At 48.9% G+C, this 10,305-nt stretch overlaps 1 protein-coding gene across 4 annotated transcripts in view; it reads left to right on the top strand.

Moving 5' to 3' along the window:
* The window catches only part of TBC1D8 (TBC1 domain family member 8), a 111,807-nt gene that overhangs the window by 72,524 nt on the left and 28,978 nt on the right, over positions 1-10,305 (top strand). For 2 of the 4 annotated variants that reach the window (XM_040623591.1, XM_040623594.1), the window contains exons 6-9: positions 4,731-4,938; positions 6,295-6,489; positions 7,642-7,818; positions 9,232-9,382. In XM_040623591.1, the coding sequence (XP_040479525.1) occupies positions 4,731-4,938; positions 6,295-6,489; positions 7,642-7,818; positions 9,232-9,382 (731 nt within the window). Of the gene's footprint in view, positions 1-4,730; positions 4,939-6,294; positions 6,490-7,638; positions 7,819-9,231; positions 9,383-10,305 lie in introns of all 4 variants that reach the window. The other 2 variants (XM_040623590.1, XM_040623593.1) reach the window with 2 other exon arrangements.

Here is a 10,305-nt window from a genome sequence, read left to right as displayed (position 1 = left end):
TCTTCATTAAAATCTGTATTGACTGATTGAAAAGTGCTGGAGGAAAACTTAGTTAACGCAGTAAGGTAAATGGAGGCTCTTTGCCCTGGTGGAAGTGCTTTCTGTGGTGTCCAGAGGTCAGCAGTGGCTGCCAGGGGGGCTGATGTCTTCAGTAATAAGCCCTCATCCCCTATTGCCTGGCTGATTCTTAGCCCTCTGGTCTGACTTTTCAGACCTCCGTTGGCCTTTTCTGCCCAGATTCACTCCCTTTCCTGCAGTTCTCCTTGTGCCCCTACTGAGAATGCCCAGCCTAGCTCTGTAATTTATTCGACTTTCTGTCCTTGTGATTCTGGGTCAGGGTCGACATCTCTTAGGGGCTCCTTGTGCAGCCCCAAACAGCTCCTGCCTCACCAGGGAAGGCCTGCGGCTCCCCACCCTGCAGAGCCCTAGCTGCTCTGTACTTCTCCAGGCTGTTCTGGGGCAGGATGGAGGGCAGAGGGCGAAGGCAGGAGCCTTGAGTGTGAAAAAGCCTTCTAGATGCCAGTGTTGTTGAGGTCTTGGTCTGCTGGAGCTCTGAGGATGGATTTTCAAAGAAACGGGGGGCACTGCGGGCCCCAGCTGAGTCCGCACCCCCTGTTGCCTGCTGTCCGAAGGCTGGGTTTCCCCGCACGCCCCCGTTGTATGAATGAAGTGTGAAGTTTTAAATGTGTGCGTGTAGTTTAGTGTAGTTTAGAATTTTCCGCATTGTTGTCATGCAGGATTGCAAGTGTTAATTGCAGCTTTACCAACAAACTTGGTGTTCTTGCTCCGTATTCTGATGAACCCACATTTATTTCCTATGTGGCTACAGGCTCATACAATGGCATGTGTTAAGATAGGAGGGTTTGTGTCACCGTCCTCTTCTATTCTCAGCTGTTGCTTTCTCTTGGAGCAATTGCTTTGGCCAGTGCATACCAACAAGGTGGACAATGGGTGGTAAATATTGTGGGGGATGCCGGGCTAGTTTCCATCTTTATAGGGGCGCTTCTGCCGTGGCTTCCAGGGCTGTGCTCGGCTACTGCTTTCTGAATGGTCCGTTATGACTCATGTCTGTTGGGCATCTCTATGGAGGAAGGGGGGGAGCGTTTAGTAAGTATCGGAAGGTCTGAAAGGCAAATTGTGACCAGTGGGCTTTGTTTCTGGTGCTCTTTGGAAGGAGGAGCTGATATTTTTAGCATCAAAACTACCACCTGCTTCGAAACAGACCTAAAGGATCAAGTGGTCTTACTCTGAGCTTCATAAAGGGCTTGAGCTACTCCTCTCTCAAGCTACTCGATCTTCATCTCAGTCTGTTAGAAAGTTAAATGCCATATATATATATATAATTATATATATATAATGCATATTTAGAGGTCGAATTGAAAGAGGACTTTCTGGAAGGAAGGAAAGGAAGGAAGGAAGGAAGGAAGGAAGATGATTTAGGAAAGTCCTTTTTGCTGCTTTCTTTCCTTTTTTTTTTTTTTTTTAAGATTTATTTATTTATTTTAGAGCATGCAAGCATGCCAGGGGAGGTGCAGAGGGAAGAGAGAATCCTGAAGCAGACTCCTTGCTGAGTATGGAGCCCGACAAGGAGCTCAATCCCAGGACCCTGAGATCATTACCTGAGCCGAAACCAAGAGTCAGCAGTTTAACTGACTGAGCCACCCAGATGCCCCCCTCCTTTCTGTCCTTCTGTCTTATAACTCAAGGTCACTGTCTCTGGCTGCTGAATGTGTGAGAGACAGACCCCTATGGTGAGAGAGAACAGCCCAGAAAGGAGCATGGAGATGGTGTGTAGTACACCCAGGCTGCTCGGAAGCCATGGAGAAGGAGGTTGAATTGAGTGAGTGGTTGGCATAGCAGGTGCACCGAACAGTAAAATCAGATAACTGAGCACCTTATTCTTAAATTGAAGAGCTGGCTGCAAAGTAAATGCCAAAAGTCCTTCCACCCGCCCTGTGCTTCTAGGAAGGAACAGATGACAGGTGAGTTCAGTGGTGGCTGGACCCGAATCTGTGAGGTATGTACAGCTAGGCTGCATTGGCTTTATTGTCACCAAAGCCAGCACGGCCAGCATACCTTGAGGACAAGGATATAAATCCTCCAACGTAGATGCGCTGATTAGAGGTCCACTTTCAGGGAAATGCGGTGATCTTGAGAGGCCTTGCCTGCCATCCTATAGTACGTGAATTTCTAGAGCATTCACGGTGCTGTCCCACATTCTCCCAGCTCCTCGGGGGAGGAAGCGCAGGCTCCTTTGCAAACAGCCATCTGTGGATATCAGGTGCTGCGGGTTAAGGAGCTGCAGCTTTGGCCGGCAGTAACGGGCCCATCTTGATCTGTAGAATTTGTATAATCTCTCTCTGTGCTCACAGGACTTTCTGGACATGCGTGTATCTTTGTGAGGGTTTGATAATAAATTCCAGGCACTCCCCCATCTCTGTGTGGGGTCTCCTGGGAAGACAGTTGTGTGACAGTGTGAAAATGAGGACTGGGTTGGGAATGAGAACTGGGGCAGAAGGGGCCTCTGTGTGTGAGCCTGGCCCTTGGGGTCTGCAAGATCACCCAGACTGCAGCATTTAATACCTTGCATTTATGCAACATTTTAAAAGTTACCTCTTTTCCTAAAAGAAAATAGCTTCATTTTTAAAAAAGCTAATAATATGTGGTCAGGTAGGAAATTTAAGCAGAATAAAAATGAGAAGTGGAAATCCTACACAGAGTCAACTACTATCAACATTTTATATAAAGTTTTTTTACATATCACTTTCTGCAAATTTTATAGAATTTATGTAAATGGAATAATACTGTAGATGCTATTTCTAACCTGCTTTTTTGATATTGTGGACATCATCTTATGTTTTCAGGGATCCCTTGAAGCAGAAATGTGTTAGGTATTGTTTCAATTTTACGGATGTCAAGATATGATATGGAGAAGTGTTATCTAAGGTCACCCAGCTAATAAGAAAGCTAAGAGTTCATATTCCTTACTTTGAGCGCAGTGCTAATTATCTCAGATAAATTTAAAGAACTCTTATTTAACGTGACAAAGAAAAATTTTTATCTCTGTACAGTGGAATTTCCCCTCGTCTAGAATTTTGGGCTATGACATGAGTTCATCAGTATTTGCAAGCATTGTGATTTGGCTGCCTTCTTGCTTTACTGGATGTTAGAGCCAAGACTTGGTATGGAGTGGGGGGGTCCCCTGGGGTAGGATTTCTCCCCCATGCTCCACTGACCACATTGATGGGTTTCTCTCCAGTGGTACTTTTACTTGGATTTGTTTTTTATTTTTTTTTCATTAATTAATTAATTTTAAAGATTTTATTTATTTATTTGACAGAGAGACAGCCAGCGAGAGAGGGAACACAAGCAGGGGGAGTGGGAGAGGAAGAAGCAGACTCCCAGCGGAGGAGCCTGATGTGGGGCTCGATCCCAGAACGCCAGGATCACACCCTGAGCCGAAGGCAGATGCTTAACGACTGAGCCACCCGGGCACCCCAATTTTTATTTAGTTTTTGAGAGAGAGAGTGCACTGGGGGAGGGGCAGAGGGAGAAGGAGAGAAAGAATCTTAAGCAGGTTCCACGCCCAATGCAGAGCCTGATGTGGGGCTTGATCTCATGACCCTGAGATCATGACCTTAGCTGAAATCAAAAGTCAGATGCTTAACCAACTGAGCCAGCCAGACGCTGCTTGGGTTTGTTTTTTAAAGGTAATAATAGCTAATATTTATTCAGCACTTACAATACGCTCCGCACAGATCTCAGTTTAACTGCTTTTTTGAGCTGTAATTCATATACCGTACAATTCACCCTGTTAGAGCATCCCAGTCAGTGGTTTTGCAGTCCACAGAGTTGTGCGACCATCACCACACTTGGTTTAGAACATTTTCTTCATGGAACCCCATCCTCATGAGCAGTCACTCCCCACTTTTCCCTTTATCCCCTGCTCTGCATAATCACTGAGCTATTTTCTCTCTTTATGAGTTTTGCCTATTCTGGAAATTTCATGTAAAGGGAATCGGGGGGTATGTAGTCTTTTGTATCTATAATGTTTTCGAGGTCCGTCCATGCTATAGCTTGTGTCAATGTTTCGTTGCTCCGTGTGGCGGAGCGATCTTCCATTGTGTGGCTCTGTCACATTGTGTTGGTCTGTTTATCAGCTGATGGACATTTGGGTTGTTGCCAGCTCTGCTGCTCTGAACAGGTGTGTCCAGGTTTTTGAGCAGATGTACATTTTCGGTTCTCTGGGGTCTACACCTAGGAGTGGACTTGCAGGGTCGTATGGTAAGTCCATGTTGAACCTTTTGAGAAATAGCCGGACTGTTTTCCAGACTGGCTGCACCATTTTACATTCCCGCCCGCCGTGTACTAAGGTTTCTGTTTCTCCACGTCCTCGCCAGCACTTGGTGTTACTGACTTTTTGATACTGGATTCTTAAACACTCGTTTGATGGTGATTCACAGTGTTGCTTAAACCAGGAAGGGAGTATCTGTTCTGGTCTGTGAGTTAATTGTCTTACTTCTGTGCAGAGGCAACCCCTTCTGCTTTGAGGACCCGTCCCCGAGGTTGGCTGTGAAGTGGAGTGCATGCTGGGACCCACTCGGGACCTGGAAGGGTTCATCCTCTTCCACATCTGGCGGCCCCCGTGGGCTTCACAGGGTTTTCTTGGTGAAGCCATGTGTTCATTCACCGTTCCTGCCTCTTTCTCTTCTCTCTCCCTCCCCCGCCAGGGACCTGGAAGCCAGAGCACAGAACGAGTTCTTCCGGGCGTTCTTCAGGCTGCCGAGGCAGGAGAGGCTGCACGACGTGGTGGACTGCTCGCTCTGGACGCCGTTCAGCCGCTGTCACACCGTGGGGCGGATGTTTGCTTCTGACCGTTACATCTGCTTTGCCAGCAAGGAGGACGGCTGCTGCAATGTCATCCTCCCACTCAGAGAGGTAGCCGCAGCCCTGGCCGGCGCTTCCTGAGCCCGCCTTTTGTCCTTGAGCCCCTGGCCGTGAGACCGGCTGGGGAAGGGCTGCTTACCCAGCGGGGTTTTGCCAGCTACAGATGGGCCTGTGGAGGGAAGCACTGCCTGCGTTTGACCAGTCCCCATGTGGCTGTTGCTTTTTCTATCATTGCACCAACAGCCTGAAATTTGCCTGGAAGTGATCGGTGAGAAGCAAGCACTCTCACCTCTGCATTATTGGTAAAGCTGTTATGAAAAAGCCCTACCTAGCAGTTAAAGCTTTTCCGGCAGCTCTTAGGAAGGGTTCCACCCCTTGCACTCATGAAAAGGGGAAAGAAAAAAAGGCAACCGACAAAAAGCATCACCTTTTAAAAATGTCAGATTGCTTGGCTTTTGTACCCTGCTGGGACTTGAGTGAAACATGTAAAAAATGTTTCCTTTAACGTGGACCAGCTTCCTTCCCACTGTAAAATTCCGCAGTCTGTCCCCGGAAATGCAGGGCAACCTGAGGCTACTTCCAGATCTGACAAGCGCAGTCCTTTGGTTTCAAGGCATGTCTGTAGGTGGTGACTGTACCCACCACTCTGTTTCCCATCAGGACCTCCAAATTCTGAGTGCTGTTCTTTGGGAAAATTCAAACTTTTTCATGCGCGTGATCTCCCTCTGTGTCATTTTCTAGATGTTTTCATTGTGCAGATATTCTGACTTAGGGGTGGAGCAAGAAGTCCAAGAGTTGTCTTACATACTCGTCTTGTTGTAACATACACATCACATTTACCACTTTACCCACTTCCAAGTGTTAGGTTCAGTGGCATTAAGTACATTCATGGTCTCATCCCACCGTCACCAGAACGTCTTCATCCTCCCCAACAGAAACTCTGTCCCCATTAAGCACTCACTCCTCATCCTCCCTCTCCAGTCCCGGGCAACCACCCGTCTACCTTCTGCCTCTGAACCGCACTACTTAAGGTCCCTCCTCTAAGTGGTATCATACAGTGTCTGCCCATCTGTGGCTGGCTTATTTCACTGAGCACCATGTCCTCCAGGTTCATCCATTTGTAGCACGTGTCAGAACTTCTGTCCTTTTTAAGGCCGAATAATATTCAGTTGTGTGGCTAGATCACATTTCGTTTCTCCGTTCACCTGTTGATGGGTACTGGAGTTACTTTCACCTTTCGGCTGTTGTGAACGGGCTGCCTTGGATACTTTTAAACTTCTGTATCCGCTCCCTAGGGCGGTTGTTTGGTTTTACCTTCTATTCGGTGATATTTTCTAAATAGGTGATTGAAATGCCTGCCCTCCTTTGTCTCTCGCTGTACCTTCTTTGTGTAACTTTTTGCAATAGGTGGTGAGCATTGAGAAGATGGAGGACACAAGTCTGCTCCCCAATCCCATCATCATCAGCATCAGGAGCAAGATGGCCTTCCAGTTCATCGAGCTGAAGGACAGAGATAACTTGGTGGAGAGCCTGCTCGTGAGGCTGAAGCAGGTGCACGCCAACCACCCCGTGCGTTATGACACCTCACGAGACGAAGACCTGGTATGAGGCTTAGAAACGGCGGGATCCTATAAAGTGAAGATCTCTTTTCTCACCACCTCTAGGGCAGCGGTCTCTAAAGGGGGTGCACATAACCACGATCCACTTGGGAACGAGAGAACTGTGTTCGAGATGATTGGGCCTGTGTATCAGACAGTGTGTCACTTCTGATACTCTAGGGGTCCTGAGAGGTGCAACACAGCTTAGAGGGGCTCACAGGGCACCCTGCTCACAGGTCAGAGGAGTTCATGGGGCACCCCTTACCAGAGGTTAGGGGAACTGATGGGCACCCCTCCCTATGTTAGAGAGGTTGGTGGGGTACACACACACGTCAGCAGGATTGACAGGGCAACCCCTCCCAGGCTGGAGGGTTTGATGGGGGTATCGACCTGCAGGTTAGTGGACACCCTCCTCACAAGTTGGAGGGGTCAGTGTCCCCCACCCCTGAGGTTGAAGGGATGTTATTTGGGGCAGATGGAACTTGTTAAAAGAGAAGTTACATTGTCCTTAACACTGGACGGCTGGAAAAAAGACCTGCTGGATCCGCTGGGACCTCCTCTCCTGCTGTTTCACACCCATCCCTCTCTTTCTTCACCTCTTTTTACCCGTGCAGTGACAGGGAGGAAAGGAGATAGTCTCTCAGTACCCGAGAGCTGTTTTCTAGGATGGTCGTCCTCAGTTCTGGAAGCATACAAGGAATGGGGCTTGTCTGCCCCTTTTGGACCCATGCTCTGTATGCTGTGAGAGGCCTTCAGGAAAGCACAGTGTGGACCATCTTCTCTTCTGAGGATCAGATCTGTTGGGGCTAATGTTAGTCTGTTTCCCTTGAGTCCTAGATAGGCATGTTTAAATATGTTACCTTCGGGGAGCCTGGGTGGTTCAGTCGGTTATGCGCTGGACTCGATCTCAGCTCAAGTCACAATCCCGGGGTCCTGAGATCAAGCCCCTTGTCAGGCTCCATGTTCAGTGGGGAGTCTGCTTGAGGATTCTCTCTCTCCTTCTCCCCCTGCTTGCTTATGCTTACTCTTTCTCTCTCTCTCTCAAATAAATAAATTAAAGAAAATGTTACCTTTGCGCCTCCAAAGGCAACACAAAGACTTCCATAAGTAACGACTTTCTTCTAGCTCCTTCCTTTTTTTTTTTTCTTTCCAGCAGACTTCACCTGTGTTTCATTCAACAAGCATGTGCAGTGACCACAAGTTTGGGGATCTTGAAAAGGTGTCCTCTCAAAATAGCGAAGAAAGTGAAAAAGAGAAGAGCCCGAGGCTCCACCCCGAGGCCCTGATCTCTGTCTTCCAGCAGGCAGGCAGCCAGAGCCCCGACTCTCGAATGGTGGGTGGCCTGGCTCTGCCCCCCCCCCCCGCCCCGGGCCCCAGCAGAGCCAGCATGGGTGGGGGTTCCCAGCTGTCCGACGCACCTGCTAGCGCCAGCCCCGAGGGCCTCGGGAGAGCGGGTGTGGTGCAGGTTGCTGGCTGCCCCAGGAGCTGGCGCCTCTCCCTCTCCCTCCTGGGCAGTAGTGGAAGGGCTCGGCTGATGCCATTGCCTGAGCACGTCCCGTACATGGAGGATGTGGTCAGATGACCGAGGCCGGTGGCTTTCCCTACCTGCCCCTTAAGTGGCTCTTTGACATAGCTCTTGGCCATGTGACCTGGAGAGCCATCAGTGCTGTCCTTTGTGGGTTCTTGCAGGTGCAGAACAAGGTTTCTCTTCTTACCCAGGGCGTCTGTATGAGCTCCTTTTACAGTACTGCTTGGTTCTCTCCCGGAACAAAAGGTCTCCTGTGCTGTAGTTTTCCTGGACGAAAGATATTTCTGTTACATCTACTTATCCTTCTCCTCTTTGTAGGGAGAATCCAAGGGAAATGTCATGCACAGTAGGGTAAAGAGGCTAGAAATTGTACTCTGAAAAGACCCTGCGGCTGGAGGGAGGCTGCATTGGGACCACATGTGCTGCGGGTGTCTGTGGACATTACTACCCCAAGCTGTGCCTTGTTGCCTTGTTGGCTACTATATAATTGTTAGCTTTATTCATTCAAAACAGAATCTTCTGATATGCTTTACACAGAGCAGCTCATTGAACTCCTGACTAAACCTGTAAGAATAGTGAATATATGGGGAAGCCCCTCCCATTACTGGAGAATGCAGATAATGAAAAGCATATTAAACATGCTGCTTCAAGGGTACTAAGAACTCCTGTCATCTAGGGACGATTTTAAAGGATTTTTAGTTGCCTAGAGAAATGGTATCTGTCTTGTGTCTGATAATGAGAACAGTGTGATTTTTTTTCAGGTTTAATTTTTCCTCTGGCTGTCCTGGAGCTCAGGGCAAATTATGATCCCCCTGCCCTTGCCCTTGTTCGCCCTCTGAGCTGAGCCGTGTTTCAACAGCTGGCTTGGTGTCGACATCCTGAAATGCTTCCCCTAACGTCCCCCACCCCCACCCCACCCTCCCAGTGCTTTGGACTTGACTATTTGGACAAACCTACTCTTAAGATCAACTTTGCCAAGGAAATAGCATTTTATTTGTGTAAAACACTCCTGCTGGGCTCTGAACTCCAGAAGGGCTGGTACTCTGTGTTATTCATCTTTACATCCTCTGTGCCTGCAAGTGTTTCAGGAATATTTGCTGAACCAGTTGCCTATCACTGTTGGTCCCTCTGTTAACTGAGGCAGCCTCCCTCTGCTGTGGGTTGTGGTGGAAGGCGTGGAGGGGCTTCTTTGTCCATTAACAGCGTTTCCATCTCCAGTCCAGGGAACAGATAAAAATAAACCTGTGGAATGACCACTTTGTGGAATATGGCAGAACCGTGTGTATGTTTCGCACAGAGAAGATCCGGAAGCTTGTAGCCATGGGGATCCCTGAATCTTTACGTGGCAAACTCTGGCTGCTTTTCTCAGGTAAGTGTTGCTGGTATTTCAACTGTTCTTTCTGGAGCAGACACAGGAACAGAGGCCCAGATCTGACCAGCGTGTATGTCCTCCACCTCTGGATTCTTCCTGCGATGTTCCCAGACAAGAACTTCAGCACCCTTACTGTGTTAGCTGTGGGACCTTGGTCCAGTTGCCTGAGACTGGGCTGCGGTGTCTTCCTTCAACTGTTCTTTCTGGAGCAGACACAGGAACAGAGGCCCAGATCTGACCAGCATGTATATGCGGACATGTCCTCCGTCTCTGGATTCTTCCTGCGATGTTCCCAGACAAGAACTTCGGCACCCTTACTGTGTTAGCTGTGGGACCTTGGTCCAGTTGCTCGAGACCTCTGGGCTGCAGTGTCTTCCTTGGCCAATGTGAGGTCTGGCTGAAGGGATCTCCTCTCCTTTAAAAATAACTTTGAGTCCATATGTCGTCATGAGGACTCTTTAAAGAACCTCCTAGAAGTGAAGTGTCTTTCTAGGACATACATTCTGAACTCAACTAAACAAACAAACTGCTCTTCTCTGTGTGTTGTTCACTCGCAGTGGTGTTGAAATAAATCCCCCGGCACGCTTTCTGTTGGTCCCTCCTCTGTGGAAGATGCACGGCACCCCCAGGAGGTACCATTGCAGAGATTCTGCCCCACTTCCTCCTCCTAATCCACTTGAGCCATTCAGTAACCTTGTCTGGCCTCAGGCCGCAGGACTCTCCCTCTGCTGCTGTTTGGTGATGTCTGGGAATCTCTCATCAGGACACTCACCCGTCGGTGGGCAGAGACAAGGACTGACTTCTCTAGAGCCATGTTGAGCAATGTCTCTGCACCGAGGGCGGCCGTTTCGTCTGGCTCAGTAGAAGTGGTGGGGCCTTGTGGGCAGGAAGGGAAGGCCCCTGTCGTCCAGTGGTGTGAC

The sequence above is a fragment of the Ursus maritimus genome, unplaced genomic scaffold, assembly GCF_017311325.1.
Source record: "Ursus maritimus isolate PB19 unplaced genomic scaffold, ASM1731132v1 scaffold_6, whole genome shotgun sequence".
NCBI classification, from domain to species: Eukaryota; Metazoa; Chordata; class Mammalia; order Carnivora; family Ursidae; genus Ursus; species Ursus maritimus.
This window is presented reverse-complemented; position numbering and strand designations above follow the sequence as displayed.